This window comes from Onychostruthus taczanowskii, unplaced genomic scaffold (assembly GCF_017590055.1).
Source record: "Onychostruthus taczanowskii isolate IOZ18803 unplaced genomic scaffold, ASM1759005v1 scaffold1, whole genome shotgun sequence".
NCBI lineage: Eukaryota > Metazoa > Chordata > Aves > Passeriformes > Passeridae > Onychostruthus > Onychostruthus taczanowskii.
This window is the reverse complement of record NW_024496525.1, coordinates 25,095,515-25,113,828: the sequence shown is the minus strand read 5'-3', so window position 1 is coordinate 25,113,828 and position 18,314 is coordinate 25,095,515. Positions and strand designations below refer to the sequence as shown.

General features: G+C 38.1%; 3 protein-coding genes across 4 annotated transcripts; 2 read left to right on the top strand and 1 right to left on the bottom strand.

Annotated features, from left to right (window-relative positions):
• Positions 1-2,109: 2,109 nt before the first annotated feature.
• On the bottom strand, positions 2,110-15,012 carry CPSF2 (cleavage and polyadenylation specific factor 2). The gene is made up of 15 exons (XM_041396226.1): positions 14,938-15,012; positions 14,236-14,421; positions 12,636-12,795; positions 12,446-12,551; positions 10,841-10,970; positions 10,397-10,512; positions 9,641-9,828; positions 8,940-9,230; positions 7,795-7,895; positions 7,258-7,458; positions 6,534-6,686; positions 5,762-5,987; positions 3,782-4,081; positions 2,722-2,856; positions 2,110-2,574 (listed from the first exon to the last, which is right to left on the bottom strand). Exons 2-15 carry the CDS (start codon positions 14,382-14,384, stop codon positions 2,482-2,484), a joined length of 2,349 nt encoding a protein of 782 aa, XP_041252160.1. The 5' UTR covers positions 14,385-14,421; positions 14,938-15,012; the 3' UTR covers positions 2,110-2,481.
• NDUFB1 (NADH:ubiquinone oxidoreductase subunit B1) lies at positions 15,008-18,028 on the top strand. 2 transcript variants are annotated; one of them, XM_041396250.1, is made up of 3 exons: positions 15,008-15,161; positions 16,394-16,538; positions 17,712-18,028. In XM_041396250.1, the coding sequence occupies exons 2-3, from the start codon at positions 16,399-16,401 to the stop codon at positions 17,746-17,748; spliced, it is 177 nt and encodes a 58-aa protein (XP_041252184.1). In that variant the 5' UTR covers positions 15,008-15,161; positions 16,394-16,398; the 3' UTR covers positions 17,749-18,028. The 2 variants fall into 2 exon arrangements, with proteins under 2 accessions (XP_041252184.1, XP_041252192.1); XM_041396258.1 differs by having other exon boundaries at positions 15,035-15,161; positions 16,397-16,538.
• On the top strand, positions 15,075-16,383 carry LOC121331632 (translation initiation factor IF-2-like). Its single transcript, XM_041396237.1, has 2 exons — positions 15,075-15,185; positions 15,222-16,383. Exons 1-2 carry the CDS (start codon positions 15,165-15,167, stop codon positions 15,531-15,533), a joined length of 333 nt encoding a protein of 110 aa, XP_041252171.1. The 5' UTR covers positions 15,075-15,164; the 3' UTR covers positions 15,534-16,383.
• Positions 18,029-18,314: the final 286 nt, after the last annotated feature.

Sequence of the window (18,314 nt, the reverse complement as noted above, 5' to 3'; positions counted from 1 at the left end):
GAAGGAAATATTTTTAATTGGTGAACACTGAAACTAGGTTTGAAGTTAATGTTCTTACCTTCAGGAACAACAGAGTACAGAGTAAGAAATGGCACACTTTTAGTGCTGATGAAGAAAATGTAAATCCGAAAACACAACTTACAGATCACGGCAGTACTGACATTTTGTGAAGGTAAGGGGAAATCAATCTTTTAGTTCAGATAAAAACTAGAACCAGACTAGTAACTCTGAAAATCACACACAGAAGTTCAATTACTGTCTAAAGCAAATCATAGTTAAGAACTTATCAGGGAACTGACAGCAGAATAGGCAAAATTAATGAGCACTGGCTTCAGGGGCACACTGCTTTACATGCACTGAATGCCCAGCTGAGGAGCACACCTGCCCCACAGCACCAGTGCAGCCTGTGATACATTCTCTACAGATGTCCAGAACTCCAGTCCCAGCACTCAGCTGACTACTTGCACCTTGCATGTCAGCTTTGAGGTCTGATTTCACACTTCAGTCACACTCATGCTGAATAGACTAAAATAAGAAGCTGTTTTGCTTATACTTGAGCCTCTTCCTCAGTGATAGCAATAATTTGGGATTCACACACTAGAATTTATGGATTGATAACACTAAAATTTTGTGATCTTAGCTGAATTTGTATCAGTAGGTCAGAAAAACAAACAAAACTGATAGAAAGGTTTATGATCACATTGTGCTGTCTTTATCCATTTTTTAAAAACAGCACTATTTTGACTTCCTAAGGGTTTTTTTCTTTATTATTGTTTTTCATGCAGACGTATGTGATCCCTTCCCATCCTAAGTCCTCAAGGTTAAAGTCCTACGGCCAATATGATTATGTACAAAGTAATTCACTTTATAAAAGTTCACTGGTATCAGCAACAGTAGTAATACAATAGTATTCAGCAACAAGTATTCATCATCATATAAATTTACATAGCATTGCTACAAAACCAGAGCATTCCTATGAAGTTCTGGATGTCAATATAAAGAAATACACATTTTTCTAGGCTGTTAAGAAAAAACCCACAACACTGAGCTATCTAGTTATCCCTAGATTTTGTGTAAGAAAATACATTCTCACTCAGTATTGTCTTTTCAAGTTTTTTACATTTCTAGTATACAGTTCTATCAAATGTTTAATAGTCTTCACTTTTAAGCTACTATTTTAAACAGAATAGTCTGTAGATCAGACAGAAAATTTTTGTTGAGAATGAATTGCAAAGTAAATTATCTTTCCATTGATAGCCCACAGGGCTATTTTTTGCCACTTTTTCAAAAGGTTTTATTTAAGCATACACACAAAAAGCATATATTACATTGTTTTATGTAAAAAGCAAACAACTCTCCACTGCCAAAGCTGGTGTTTCACACATGGATGGGGAGAAAAGGATTAAATAAACTCGAGAGGCTATTTGTTTTCATAAGTTAATTTCTGAGAAATTAATGAACTCAAAACTGTGTTTATCCTTACCTAAAAGGTAAGGTAAATTCCTAGCATCAGCAGCTACTGTCATCTAGAACAGAACATGGTACAAAATCATTAAACACATTACATGAACCCAGATTTCAAGAGAAAAGATCTGCCTGAACATGGCTCGTGGCACTCTGAACAAACATCAGTGCATGGATAAATGCTTTAGACTTTGAAAAGTATTAAAATCAGAACTTTTCTAAGTTTTTATAATTGGCATAATTTTGCAAGAGCTAGGAGTTACAAATTCTGTAAGTTTGCACAGAAGTTACTCTCAAGCATAATTACTGTATTTTCAACTACCTGAAAATATATTCCAATCTTCTTGGAGTAATTGCCCAAGTAATTTTTTTATCCTGCAGATTAGAATATGAAATGCTGTTTCAGAACAAATCAGTAAGACGGAACAGATACAGCACATGCAGCCAGATTAACACTGGGGAAACTTTAAGCAGTCTAGCTTTAAGTAGGCTGTTAATAATGTACTTCAACTAACCTCAATTTAAAAACAAAAGAGGGAGATACTTGAGACTGTTCCCGAAATCAAACTTACTTAAAAACTCCCAAGCAACCAAAACCAGAAACAACCACACAGAAACCAAAACAAACAAAACCAAAGAAACCAAAGCTCTTTTTCCAATCTTATTTTAGAACAAAAGAACGATTTTTACATGTTTTGTACTCTCTGACAGAGAATCTGTGAAACCAAAACATACCCTGACAAATTGAACCCCTACTGAGAAGCATTCATAATCATAAACTCATTTATAATGTGTTATGTGGGAGATGCCAAGTTGTAACAGTTGAAGAGTCAACTACATGGAATGCACCAACAGATTTATGAACAACAGTAGCAGTTACTCACATGTTCATGGCAGCTAACTGTTCTTTATGAATTAGGTTTCCCATATAAATTAGAAAACTACAAAAAGTCAGAAATGGAAGAAACCTCCATTGTCTGTAAAAGTTCAAGTGAAAACACCTTTGCAGCATTTTTCTTAGACAATAGCATATTGCTCATATAAAAGGTCTCTTATCCTATAGAAGTCCTGGCAGAGGCAGCCTTCCAATCCAATACGCCCTGTTTCAGTCTGAAACAAAAGACATGTTTCAATTTATTATCTTTACATTAAAGACAAACTTCTTTTATTACTAAAATAATATTTATTTATTACTAAAATAATATGTATCATTTTATAATATTATTTCTCAAAGAGATGAAAACACAGAACACCTACCCTGCGGACAGCCACCAGGTTGTTGCACACAAGCACTCCTCCAACAAATTCAGCTTGTATGCCTTCCCGCAAGAGAACCTGCTTGAAGTCAGACAGTCTTGGCTCATTCATAAACACAGATTGATGCCCAAGAACCTTTAAAACAACACACACAATTTTACTGCTTCTATTTGACACCTTCCATTTTCCCAAAGATCTCATTATTGTGTTGGCAGCACTGTGGCCAAGACTACAGAACTCTAAACTGCTTCTATTTCTGTTCACCTGCAGCAATACATCTTGAGGACAGAAAGGCCTTAGAAGTTACCCATCACAAAAAGCAAAAGGTTTTTCTTTGCTCACATATTGAAGACAAATAGAAAGCTACAATGAAGATCCCTCTTCCAAACCATGCTATGCCAGGGACCAAGCTCTGGTGAGCTGTACTGCTGATGAGTACAGGGTGCTATGAGGGCTGCCATGAGTCTGAACAGACTTTAGAGCTGTCTCCACAATTCTCTAGCTCCCAGAACAGACTACATTTAGGACTGTGAAACAGAGAATCTTAAAAAGCATCTCCAGGATTAAAAGGTACTGGAATAATTCAACAGAAAGATAAAATAGTTATCTCCTAAGTTTAAGTAGTTTAAGAGCTATGGTAAATTTATAGAAAAGATAAATTTAATAAACTCTCAAATCACTACTATAGAAGCAGATGTATGAATGTCAAAGATCTGTATCTCAAGTATATGAAGTATCTTCCATAGCATCAACAAAATGTAATAAAAATCCTGAAATTACTAACACCAACTGACTTTCTCTATCTGCATGTACTAATTACAGATATGACACACACTAATTAAAATCTTATTTCATAAATATATGGTTAATGGATGCAAAAGATCATCCTCACTGAAAAGCGTAAAAGCTGAACAAAGAACAGCACCAGGTTTAACAAAGCCCAAAAACCCAGTTTCAGTTAGGCTTTCATTTGAGTAAGATCACAGTATCAACCTCTAAGCACTAGAAAAACACAAATGAATACAAAGGTCTTCATAAAAGAGCAGCATCATTTCTGTACCTCATGAGGTGGCAGAGGTTCCAAAGTCGGAATGATTTCGCTCTCCTCACACATCTCCTTGTCATCATCACCAAAGAGGCTTTTCATTGCCTTTTGTTGTGCAATCACACTCGAGTCTGAAGAAGGCACATCCACTTGCATTTCTAAGTCTTCATCTTCCCTCAACTCTCCCTCTTCCAAAATAACTCCAGTATCCACTTTTGAAACCCTCATGTCCAGAACACCATCTATCCAAGCCAACTCGGCATCCTTGGCTTTACAGAACTGAAGAGAGCTGACAAGAGAATCTTTCAACCTGACCTGGGTTGCACAAAAATAAAAGTACTGCTAGTTTCATGGAAAATACAGAGGTCTTACTTCAAGTTTTAAAGATTAGCAAGTTTCTCTTCACCATCTTTTCAGTTGGTTTGATTCATGCACTCTTGTGGAGAGAAAGGATGGAACTGGTATCACCAAGGCAAGATACTTTAAAATTTAATATATGTAACACTCATATCACAACTTAAAAAGCAGCAGAGATCAACACCTTTCTCATCTTGGCTAAAATTAAAAAAGAACCTATAGAACTGCAAACTTGACTTAAATTTACAGTAAGAACAATCATTTATTTTTAAAACCAGAAATCTTTTTTACAGCCAAGTTGTTCCCCAGTTGGTCCTAGCAAATTCAGAGGATGTTTCTATAGATACATTTAGGTTGCTGATGAATAGTTCAAATTTCAATCCTCCGAAAAAATTATAATTACTATTTTATTGTAAGAAAGGATGTTGTAAATACGAGACTTTTAAATGCCTTTACCCTGATTCCTCTGGTGGACACTGGGACTTTAATCCTTTAAATAAAGCTAACTCTTAGAGATTGTTATCCACATTAGAAGGTCCATGGTTCCCATAGTGCAATCAAGGCTGCAACCATGTGAAAGAACCACCAGCTACCCACCCATGCGCAGCACAGCCCACTCAAACGACACTGTGACACTGACACTTCACTCACACCTATTATTTTCAAAGTCAACTTTGCCACTGCACTTCTCCTGGGTCATTTCTTACACACTAGCAACTCTCATAGCCTTAAAAAAGAAACAAAAAATCCCAACAACAAACAAACCACAAGCAGAAAACAAACTGCTTTAAGGCTGCCATAACTAGATGATTTATAATAACTGGAATTTTCTACTTTCTAGAGGATAACAGATTCTTCTCTGGAAAGAAACAGAAGTACCTCTTTCAACAATTCTACCAATGTTTTTCTATTAACTTTAAAAGAACAAAGGAATAAAGGACAGCTGCAAAAAAATGTTTGTGAGAGACTTCCCTCTAAACAACTTCAAAAATTAAATTACGAACATACACAATTTTCACATAATTCACACAAGCTATTGCAGCTTTCTTATTCAAAACTTAATATATTGCATTTAATTTTCATGGCTAACACACAGCAATACATTATCATAACCTTACTTTCCAATAATCATCATATTAAGTTTTTTGGGGGAATGGGTATCTTACTTGTTTTTATCATTAACTTGTTCCTAATTTTACATGTTCACTCTTAGGTACTATTTAAGTATGAAGCATTTTTTTATTCTAGCTCCTTAAGGCTCCATTTGAGACTCTAAAGAGAATCCTCAACTGCAGCTGGTATACAATGGTATTCTAAATATAGGCATTATAAATTTGTACATACTTCAATAAAGCAAACTGATGCCCCTGTGGCCACAAATGTTGTCTTTTGCACTTCAGGTAAAAACACACTGACATCACATTCAAGCTTTCAAACACTTATGAACAATAAGCCTCAGGAGAATGCTTATCTAAAAGGCAGAAAAACACAACTAATGCCTTGATCACACAAAGCTAATTGAACTCACAGGTGGTACCACCTCTCCTCTCCCAAAGAACAGAGGACAAATTACATTCTGCTCATACAGCTCTACTACAGTCCATAGTAGTTACACAACTAAAAATTCCACTACCTTACCTGGTAAATGTGAGTTTCACTTGTAGCATCTACAGTTTCATGAAGCTTGGGCATGTAAACTTTAATATCTTTTCCACCAAAAGCTCTGCAACATTCTGCAAGGTCCTGACTGGCCTCAGGTGGTCCATGGACAATCACCAGTTGTCTTGGTTTCATTTGGTTAATAATTTTTTTAATTGAGTCCCCATCTGAACGTCCTTCATAGTCAATGTATGTAACTCTGGCTCTAGTTTCAATAAAAAACCCAGCAATAATATGTTTAGTGTAAAGGATTAAACCTTTGAGTGCTCCAAAATACTTTGTTAAGGTATTTTTTAATTATTGTACATCAACAAAAGCTGACAGCACAAGGTATATTATGGATCTGTAAAATACAGTTGTCAAATATTAGCATGTGTGTATTTAACACTACATTCACAAAATTCACTTACATATTTATCAAAAAAAATTATCCATGAAATAAGCATATTTGAATATGTTATCCTTTCAACAAAACATACTTAAGTATCTATGCTAATGTACTATTACATAATTTCTTCTATCTCTTCCAGTGTCTCCATAAGACAGGAAGTACACCAATTTTTTTAAGAGTTGGGAGCCATAAGACTCTTCTGTGCTCCCAGGAAGACTAGTAAAATACAGCTTAGGTTGAGGAAAAAAATAAACAAAAATCAAGTCCTTTTCCACTTTCTTATATCCAAGCTAGCCTTTTACCCAATTTGCACTGTACCCATGCCAGTGCTCTAGAATTGAGAAGAACAAAGTCACTCACTTAATTTCCATGGATTCTGTTGCAGAAATACATTTGGTAGGAACATCTGATAAATCCTGGTCCGTAGGCTCCTCTCCATTTGTCAAACCAGACTCTAATTTGCTTTTTTCTTCTTCTGTTGCTTGAAGCTCTGGAACTAGAAAATCCTCAGGTCTAAAGAATGAAAGGTATTTTGCTTTTTAGAGTAAAACCAAAGCACTACCTAATATAAAAACAAACAGTGCTGATTATTACTACTAATATTTTTTGTAACTGTTATTGCCAGCAATTTTACTACACCTGCCAAATATTTCCATACTTGAACAGAGCTGATTTGGAAAAGATGACCTTCCCATCTTAAAGAACTTGAATAACTTAGGAAATACTAGCAAATTGAGGATTTCTAGCAAGTATTCCTTATGCAAAGCTGACAAATTCAGTGTATTTTGTTAGGATGGACAGTGTTTTCTCACCTCACAAATTTAAGTGAAATTTAAAGCAGAAAAAAGTCAGGTTAAAAGAATTTAAAATCTTCTATCTCAAAAGATTTTTAAAAAGAGCCTGGAGTGAAAAGGTCAAGGATAAGCACTCTGCAGCTTCAATCCTTATCATAAGCTTTGTCTAAGACTTAACAGTTTGAAGAGCATATAGCAATGCTGCAAAAGAGACAGAATGGTGAATTTAATTCCTTCTAGTTTTTGTTTATTTCATAGCTACTATGTTAGTATACATTACCACCACATACTTGATAATTTCACCATATTCATCCCATTTAATTCTTTCTTCAGGAGCTGGAAACATTGGGTAAGATTTTTTTGCCTGTTTGAAGAAGCTTCCTTTCCGGCTACCTTCACCTTTCATCATCAAATCATGTTTGGTCTTATGTAAAGTTGGCTGATCAATATCCTCTTCAGCATCACTCTCATCACTGGAATCAATATCTGCCCTGAAATGACATTCCAAAAACACCTAGCACTTCTTTTTTTTTCTTCAGGTTTCATATTACATAAACATGCTGACTAGAAAATAACAGTTGACATAACACTAACCAAGGCCAAGGACAGTTTATGTATCTGAGAAAGAGCTCACAGTCCAACTGCAGATGAAACTGGGTCTATTGGGACAACAGATTAAAGACAACCACTCCTGATTCCTCAGGGCCCTCAGACAAGGCTACTGAAACTCTAATTCTCATTTAGGCCTGAAAAGAGTTGAAGGAGAAGAATAATCACACAGAAATCTCAACTCTGACCGTAACAGCAGAATGAGCAAACATACTTACTCTTTAGACTGCTCTAACTTCTTAGCTGCCTCTTTCTTTAGTTTTTCCTTTTCTAGGTATTCTTCAAGTTCTTTTCCTTCCAACTTGACACGTTTTCTCAACTGGAGATGGAATTAAAGTTAATGTTATTGTGAGTAGCTGACACAACTTTAATACTTCTACTATATGCTGCTGACAAGAATATTTGTCCTTGGGCACCAAGGGCAAGTATAAATTGTATATCGCACACAAAACAAGACTATGGCAAAAATGTGGTACCTTGACATCATGATAGTGCCAATTTGTACAGTCTACTTTAAATGAAAGCATTTCTAAAATATTAAAATCAATTAAGCTTTCCAAAAATAAGTGAAGGCAAATACTCTTAGATAAGCAGTGTATTTTTTAGTTTTCTATCATTAACATCAAACCAGAAGAACCCCGAAAGGTCATACTAGCTGGCAAAACAACGGTAGATTTTTTTTCTTGTTTTCTGAGTACAGCTCACTTTAAATAAACTGAATTCTAGCAATAATCTAATACTATAATTCAATTAATTTCAATCCAATCTAAAACCAAAATAAAGCTGCATCATCAGTATTGAAATTTTCACTGCAATCACAGGGGACTTCCATAAATTAACAATGTCCACCAGAAAGAAGTAGACACAGGTGTACAGATTATTAAAAACAATTTGAAAGCATGAATAGCAATTAATTATCTCCTAATTTCCAGCATTTGCTTATCCTTCTAATCCTGTTGGGATATATTATATTAATTTGACTTGATTCTCCTCTCACCCAAACCGGGAGAATTTTCCAGCAAGACTAACCCATCACATGTGGTAATTTGTACGTCAGCTGCAAGCAGACTTTTTTCTATTATAATAGAAACACAAAGGAACAAGTTGTCTAAGAATAAATATTTAAAAGGAACTTCATGCTCAGCTCTATTAATTTTGCCACGCCGTGAAAAAGCATTTTGCGGTTCTCAGTAGGAGACCTATTTTCATGTAAATTTATCCACAATCTGATAAATATGCAACATACTGATTTCAGGTTTCTCACCACCACTAGAAGCATTTCCAGAAGATCAAAGGGAAATTATGTTCAGTTTTGCCCACAGGACTCCAGATAAAAACCTGGAGTTATAGAAACAACTCTTACCTCAATATCTATAACTTTTTCAGAAGGATTATCAATCAGGAATCGCGCTAATGTTCCAGGTGTAGTGCGGTAAGTTAAAATTATGGAGTTTTTGGAATCCTGGCACCACTGAATGAAAAGATCTCTAGAAAACCCACACTCCAAGTCAGGCTGACTCGCAAGAACAACTTTTGGACTAGGCACTCGAGCCAGATCAGACAGACTGTGACATAAGGAGAGATGGCGGAACTGAAAAGGGTTGTTTCTCTTGTCTTCAAAGCACCTCATCAACTTGTCACTCATCCATTCAACCTAAAATATGTATTAGAGAAAGTTATCTACACAAATACAAGTTGTTCAACAGTACAAGCTTCATATGAAGTACAGGATGCAATATGCCCATGATTACTTCAGTATTTCTTAGCAGGTGAAGAAATAATGTTGAGCATAACCAACACTGAAACAAGTACTTTAAGTTCTCTTTTTCAACAACTATAAACTATGCTAACAAGTCTTATTGTAAAGACAGAAATCAGTATCAAGAAACATGCCCACTGTCACAAAGTGGACAGTGTATTACTTGATCAAAAGAGCTGAGACACAAACATGTACTACAGAAGGACATTCCCCCAGTATTTTGCCATTTTTTACCATTAAAAAGAAAAGCTTTTGCAGAAATGTTCCTTTACTCTTCATAACTGGATTTTAAAATCAAAACAAACCTGTGATTTAGAGAATTCCACTACATTGTAGCTGACATTATTCAAAAGTGCAAGAGAGTAGACTCCTAATCCTGCATCTTTTGTTCTCCAGATCTGATCAAGAAGCTGAGCAAGCTCCAGAACTCTGCCTGCTGTATCCACGGCTATTAATACATTTCCATCACCTCGTAATGTCTCCAAAACATTAGCTAGGAAGAATTAAAAACAAAACAAAAGCCTATTTATACTTGAACCAAAGTTAGAAGGTTCGTGCTGTGGCTTGGATTTTTTTTTGTTATATCACACTAGCAATCATGTTCAAAAGTATACTGAACACAGAAACAAATGAAACTTCAAAAGAGATCCAAATCCACACTCCCACCAAAAATTAAAGGGAGCTGGAGTTTCCTCAGTAGCTCTGAAGATCTCTCTGCCTTGGTATTTCTTTCTTTTGTTTGTTTGTTTTTGGGTTTTTTTATTAAAAACCAACAGAAAATGGAGTTTAAAAAAAAGAAAGTGCTGAGGAAGGTAATTTAAAAATCCCTGAAGAGATTTAAGGATACTGGGTAAAATACACTGTTTTCAAATATAGTTCATTGTTGTTAGGAAAACATTTAACTAACAGGATCAGTATTATCAGAAAAGAGTAATTCAAAACTTGTTACATTTTAATGAGGGTTCTTAAGTTTAAATGCTAATGAATTTCTCATAGAAAAATAATTTGTAGTGTCTAATAAATCACATTACTGATATTTTTGAAGCCCAAACAATACATACTCAGCAGCTGTTCATCCCTTTGCTTCCTCCTGGGTTGTACATAAGTAGCATTAAATGAATCTGTAATAAGCAATGAAGGCCTGCTCAACATTTCCAAGGAACATCCATTCAGATGGCTGTGGAAAAAAGGAAAAATCTCACTTTTTTGCATTTCTATTTTACAAGAAAAAATAAGGCAGCTAGATTCCAGATATTTGCATGTACAGAAACCAAACTACTCAGCTGCTGAATGCTTCCTGCTTCAAATTTACAAATAAATAAAACCGAATAGAATAAAGAAACCCAGAGCTAATGCTTGCTTCAAACTGATTAATCTGGATGCAAATGAAATTAGTGGTCTTATTAGAACTGGAAATGCATTTCTGCTTCCACACCTCTTTATCACCCACTAAATGACACACAGCTAACACAGCTAAGAACTATACACCACTATGTTGAACTTACATCTCCCTCTTGTGGTTGAAATCAACGGCATAAACAATTTCTTCCTCCCCATCCTTGACAATCTTCCAAATTGTGCCTCCTATCATGTGACCAGCTGGCAGTGGTGTGATTGACAAACCATGTCCTTTGCCTACAAAGGTTTTCAGTATTTTAGGTAGATTACACATATTAAAATCCATTATTCTGAACAAGACATAGTAACTTTAAACAACTGAATACCCAAATTACTACTGAGAAAAATATCAAATTAAGTATGAAAAACTAGTCATATCTGTCCTTCCCATCTAAGCAGTAATGTCAATATATTTTGCAATTCACTTTTATATTTCCTCCAGAATAAAGAAACTAAAGCAAAGATCACTTCTTCCCTCCACCTCCCACTGATACTCAGAGACGCTGTAACTACAGACATAAACAACAGTAAGTTATATAAAAAACATATCACAAGAAAGCAAGCATAATGATGAAAGCCAGGATCTTCTCTGGGGCAATACTAAATGCTTACTGTATCATTCACTTTTGAGGTTACCTAGGAAAACTTATATAAATTATACAATCTGGAAGCTTTCCAGAATGACAAATGCAAGTTAAATCATAGCAGAAAAGGTGTTCAGAAAAGGTATTGCAGTCAGGGATGAGAGAACTTTTCAGCACCTGATACATTTTTCAAATGCACTGTTGCTCCCTTGTCATTGATACCAGCTTGTATGTTTGTCAGATTAAAACAAGACCACCACAACCATTACTCACTGACTCTGCTGCATTAAATGCATGGTAATAATTAATAATTAAACATATATTATCGTCTTAAAAGCCTCCATCAAGTCTTTCCAAATCACCTCCATTAAATATAAAAGAAGTTGGTTGTTTTAAAACAGTTGTATGATAACACTGCTCTTTAGATGTAAAAATTGCCAGACATAGCCTTGCTACAACTACATCAAAAAGGGGCCAACAGTTTTTCAAGGACAACATCTTCTTCTTATTTTCCAAATAAGAAGGCAGGTATTTTGGCAGCACTATTCATGAACCTGTAAAACTGCACTTCAGAGACAAACTGCTGGTGGTCAGCCTGCACGTGTCTCTGTTCAAGAGGAGTTTTTATTTTTTTCTGATCTTTACATTCAACACGAGTGGAAAGCTGCTGATTGTCACAGGTGTCAGCAATACCCTACACTGATTATGATCTGAGTCACTGAAGATCTCCACATTAAATCATGCACGTGCTGTAACTTCATCTCTGCAACCTGCTCTACAAAGCTTTCCCTTGTGTTATTGCTATGGAGAGTTCTGAGGTATCTGCAGCCAGAGGTAAGTAAACACTTTTAACAGACATCAGTAAATTCCAAGAGAAGTTACAAAAACACAAAAGAGAAACAAACATCTAAACATTGTTTGGCATGACCTCCTCCTCATTAAGTGAAAATTCTATCAATTTCTAGATACAATTGCAAGTGATACAGACTGACATGAGGCTAATGAATCAGCACTGCAAAACACACAGTATTTCAAAACTCAGTCCCTTTAGTGAAGTTTCTTTAACTCTTAACTGCTCTGTTGCCTTTCACTAATAATAATGTCTTGAGGCTTTGGTGACAACTTTACCTTTTAAGTTCACAATCTGAGAAAACTTCAGCTGTTGTATCTTATCAAAGGCTGCATCTACATCATCCAATGTAAAGAGGGTGAAATCTTCAGTATTATGGCGGGACTAAAACAAACAAAGAGGTACAGAGCATTCAAACACTCCACCATATCAAAGGTGTTGTGGATGAAAGCACCAACTTAAACATACCTGGTAGAGATCATACATAAACATCTGTCCCATTTTATATACAGGAATAGTTGCATAAATGGCACAATTCAGTCCCATTTTTCCAACTGCATATGGAAGTGCACCAAGGTGTAGAGGATCAGGGTGGGAAAGAAGAACAGCATCAACCTGGTGTACATGCCTATAAAAAGAGGGTCAACAAAAGCCACTGAAAGGAGCTCTGTATGGTTTTGTCTATCTCCTGCTAGGGCTGTTTTGAGAATACATACACAGTCTGAACACCAAACTACAAAACTTAAACCCTTCAGGAACTGGCAGTTTTCAAAATCATAATTAAAGCGTACAGGTCTTTCCTAATGTTCAAGTACTTAAAAACACAAGTAACTTCAGAAAGCATAACTTTGAAGATCTGAAGAAGAAACTTTCACATCAAACTCCAGATGAGAAAGACCTTAGTATATAAGTGGACAGCAGAAAGTAAATTAACTGAGGGACCAAGAATATTATGAGTACAGATGTGCTACAAATTGCTTATGCACCCCAAAACAGACACAACTTTTCTTCTGATGAGAGTGACCAAGTAACAGGACCAAAGACACAGCAATCCTTAAACTGATAAAGATCAAATCAAAATATATTTCTTTAAATATAGAAAATATCAAACATATCATTTAAGAAAAGTAGCACATCACTTTGGGGGATTTTATTACTCTTACAAACTTTTTTTTTCCTTGCAAAGTGTTGCATAAAATTAGAACTCAGACTAAAACCTTTCTACATATCATAACTAAAAAACTTGAGGGCATAAAACACATGTAACAAATGAAAATACAAGCAGAACTGACAGCTTTTTGTTCCCTTGCATAGTAAGTGGGGCACACAGCCATTCTTCTTGATGGCTGTTATGAAAAAGGGAATTTTATCTAATTGCTTCTTAGATAAGACACTTGAAAAATTTTATAAACTATCCTCAGTACCTAACAATCCTCACTTAAAAGATTTCAAACACTGCGTTTCAATGCTACAAAACCATAACAAAAAGCACAGTTTCTCTCCCAAATTTCCATGTTTCAGTCCTAACGCAATCAGCACAGCTCCTTGCTGTACACCTGAAGAAGTTCAGTATTGAAGTCTAGATAGATTTTGGAGGGGCTTTTTCCCTTTGCAGGGCTGGTGTCCTGACAGAAGGTGTTTTCCTAACAGTCTATTTAACTTGAAACAAGACCCATGAGTTGAAATGCTTTGTCTTCAGCCCGCTTGCTGGAAGGCTTCCTTTCCTATTAAAAACTTAGTTAACAATTCCAAATTAGCTGAGAGTCAAGGTCAGTCTCCCCTAAACTGTGTCACATTTATGACAATAAAACAAATCATCCAAACCAAAACAAAAACTGAACAGTTTGAGAATTACAGTTGAGACACAACTCACTGGACTGACAAGAATCCCAAGTTTTTGCGGGAAATGTTTCAGCAGTGTGATTCCCTTCACGTGAAATATACCCAAAACAAAACAAATGAACAATTCTGCATTTAGCACACATTATACCACTGCATGAAACTTTGAAAACTTTCTAGATAGACCAAGCCCTATTTTAAAAGTAGGTGTATGAGCTGAACTACTTACTTCCTCAGAGAATCAATAATATCCATAGAAAAGTTTTCATCCCAGCCACAGTCCAAAAGAAAACGAAACTCATCTACTTGCAAAAGATAGCAGAGGGCAGATTCCTCCTGCACCCCCGAGAGCGTAGTCAACTTGATAATCGATGTCATTTTCCTCTCCAAGTGTTTAATCTCCAAAAGAACTAATCTGAATGGGGGACAAAATGTTTCGTTGACTGACACAAAGAAAAATTCAATTTACTGAAATCTAGCTTCACATATTCCTGAAAATATGCAGGCTAACGGTGTTAATACTGTTCAGTACAGCTGCTCGATTCCAATTAAGTCTCGGATATTAACATTCTACTCTTGCAGGTCTTATTACAAAGAGGTGCGGTTAATTTTCTACAATATACATTAAGAATAATTTTTTTAAGAATCCCTAGGAGCAGCGCAGTTAACAGCAGCTCCACGGAGCTGGATGGGGGCACCCAGAGATGGCACATCCAGAGAGGCGACCCCTCAAACCCAGGGCCTGCCCGACCAGGGACACAGCGCGGGCGGGCCGGGGGCTCCGCGCGGGGCTCCGGGGCTCCAGCGCCGCACCGGGCCCGGGCCTGGCCTCTCGCCGGGCGGGCAAGGGGTCACGGGGGCGAGCCCTGCGCCCACTCCAGTCCGAGACGAGAACAAGGGGAAGAGGAGGATGATGTGAAAAAGCCGATACCTGCGCCCTCAACCACCCCCAGCCCGCGCCGCGCTCGCCGCCATCTTGCGGGAGGCGGGGAGGAGGGACAGCCGGCGGAAGGGTAGCGGGCGGCACCACCGCGAGCCCGCCGGGGGGAGGGCGCTCCTCCCCCGCCGCTGCGCCGCCCGTGGTCTCGCCCGGCCCGCCCGTTCCCGGTGCCCTTGGCGCGGCCGCTGCGGGTCCCGGCGCTGGCGCGAGCAGCGGTAATGGCGGGGTCGCGCGTGGGGCGGGATCGGGATCGGGATCGGGATCGGGATCGGGATCGGGATCGGGATCGGTCGGACCTCCCTGGGAGCGCCTCGCCCTGTCCCCTACCCCTTCGGCCGGGGCACGGCGGCGGGCGGGAGCGCCCCTCAGCCCTGGGGCTTTATGGCGCTATTGCTGCTGGAGGGGCGGTCGGCGTCCCGGGCAGGCCGGGGCGGCTCAGCCGGGAGGTGGTGGGGCCGTGTCCCGAGCCCGCGGCCGGGCCCGGGGGTCCCGCGGGGGGTGCTGCGGGGCCGCCCCACAGCGGCCGCGGCGGGAGCGGGGCTCGCCCTCGGGACCCGGCCGGGCTCCGAGCCCTTGGCTGTGTGTGACAGACTTCACCGGTATCGCGTGTAAGCCCCCAGTCGGGAAGGCTTTGGTTGGGTTGGAAAGGTTTGCTGGGGCTCGTTAGTCTGGAGAAGAGAAGAATGCGAGGGGATCTCGTTAATGCCTGTCAATACCTCAAAGGTGGGTGCCAGACTCTTTCATTGGTGCCCAGCAACGGGGCAAGGAGCAGTGCCCATAAACTAAAACACAAGACGTTCTGCCTCAAGATGAGGAAGGACTTCTATAAACTGAGGGTGACAGAGCACTGCACAGCTGGTCATGGAGTCTCCCTCTCTGGAGACATTAAAAAACCACCTGGATGTGTTCCTGTGTCATCTGCTGCAGGTGATCCTGCCTTGGCAGGGAGGTTTGACTGGATGATCTCAAGAAGTCCATCCCAGCTGTCATAATTCTGTCATTCTGTGATTTTAGAAATGTTCTTCCTTATTTCAGAACTGTCCTTTCTTATCTGTCAGCTCCCCACTAAATATACAACTTGTCTTTGATACTTGACACAGATAATAAAATGTCCTACAGGAGTTTAGGCTATGAAAGTGTTCCTAAGGTTTTACAGAGCAGCAAACTTCTGTAGAGTTGCTTTAATGAGTAAATTAAAGAGATGTGTCTATTTCTGTCCTGTTTTAGGATGAAATTCTTTTTCCCATGGTGAACAGTTAGGATTATTTCTAAGAAACCCAGGTATGGGTTTGAGAACAGCATGTGTCTCCTAGGGAGTGTTTGATAGCCCTCACGTGTATTATGTCATTGTAGAATCCTAATAAGTGAGAGTAAAGGTGCCAAGCATGCAACAGTTTGCAAGTGTGGATTTATTAGTACCTCTTACCTGTTATGCTTTTCTTTCTAGCAGTCATGGTGAATTTCGCCCAAGCTGTGCGTGAACACTGGGTTCACATCCTTGTTCCCTTAGGATTTGTGATTGGATGCTATTTGGACAGATGGAATGATGAAAGATTGTCTGCCTTCAGAAACAAGAGCTTATTGTATAAAAGGTCTGCTTTATGATGCCTCTTATATACATATATAGTTATTTTTCAAAGTGCTTCTCAGTTCTTTTTTAGTTATGAATGTAACCAAAAAAGGGGAAGAAAGGCCTAAAAATATCAAGCATTCATGAAGTGTTTTAGGTCAGTAATACCCTCTGAAAATGGAATCTTTAGGAGCTATCTTCATGAAAGAAAGGATCATTAGCTACTGTCATGTTCTTGGTCATGAAATGTCAAGTTCTTGGTCATGAAATATGGAAACTATTATTTTGACTCTATAACTTCAGCAGGAAACATGGTGCTGGAGTTATAATTTTCGCTCTTAAATTTAAAATTATCACAGTGCTTTTTAACCAAATACTTCTTATAAATGTCTGGTACTTAAAAATAATTACCAAGTTCTTGAAAATTAACATACATGCTGCTATATCTTCACTGAATTATGTCATTGTATGCACTGATCAGTTTGGGTTTTCTGGCTCTTGACTCCTCAGGGAGTATTTACATCAGAGAACTGCAGACATTGACTCATCTGTGTCAGTTCTAATTCTGTATTAGATCATCAGGTTAACAAATGAAGAGGGGAAAAAGTCATGTTGCATAAACACTGATAGTAGGAGTGCTATCAGTTTGCCAGTGGATTTTTCTTCCAACTCTGGCCTCACCTAAATTAATTTTGAGTAAGAAAGAAAGCTTTTGACATAATCTACCCCATTGGTACATTAGCACTTTTCTTAATGTATTTGTTAGTGAAGTTGGGCTGCAATGTCAGCATCTAGTAAAAATCCCTTCTTCTTTCACACCTCTCTTTCCACTAAAGCAATGAATTATTATATTTAAAAGAAGTAGAATTTTTCATTTAGGATCCAATTAAAAGTCTGTTAACTCCTTAGAATTCAGCTGTTCTGTGCTTCCATTTAAATGAATGGAAATTCAGAGGACTCAATCCATTGAAGCTTTTGAAAGAAAGGAGGAAGTTTATCAGTATGGAAAGATTTTTAACTGACAGCAATTGCAAGGAAAGTTAAAATTTTACATGAATCTCACAATGAAGGTATTGTTGAATATAAACTAACACAAATAAGTACATTTATTAATAATTATTCTAGAAAGAAAGATACTAATTTTAGTCTCTTCCCTCTTGGTTTTTGTTTGTTTTGGTTTTTTTTTTTTGCACAGGGAGTTGAAGCCTGGTGAAGAAGCAACATGGAGATAAAAGCTGATGATGAAAAGGAAGACATTTTTGTTTGATTCATCATCTTACCTTACATATTGAAAGAACAGGAATATGGTTTTTACCCTGAGAGGATACTACAGTAAAGGACATCTGCAATTCATCAGTGCTAGTTTAATTTCTGGTGTTACTTTTTGAAGTTGATTTAATTACACGATTAATATGTGTTCAGGAATTCCATTAGTCCATAAGCGTTGAGAAAAATTTCTTCCCTAATGTGGAAAGGAGAGGAAGAACTATAGAATAAACTATGCAAAAATCATTTATGATGTTATTGTTGTGTGTGGTGTGGAATCCACGTGTTTATAGCTATTTCATGAACTAGCCTTTAAAGGAATACTTCCACAAACCCAGAATGTTACCCAGAAACTGGACCGGGTTAAGTTTCTTTCTGGGTTTCCTCTGTAGGCTTGTTTGGGGCAGTGGTTAAGCAGTTACTGCGGCTTTGTGAGCGGACCAGGAGGGTCTGGGGGCTGGTGAGCACAAGGCAGGAGCGGGCGGGGCCGGGCGCTGCTCCGCTCGGTACCGGGAGGAGCGGTGCCGGGCCG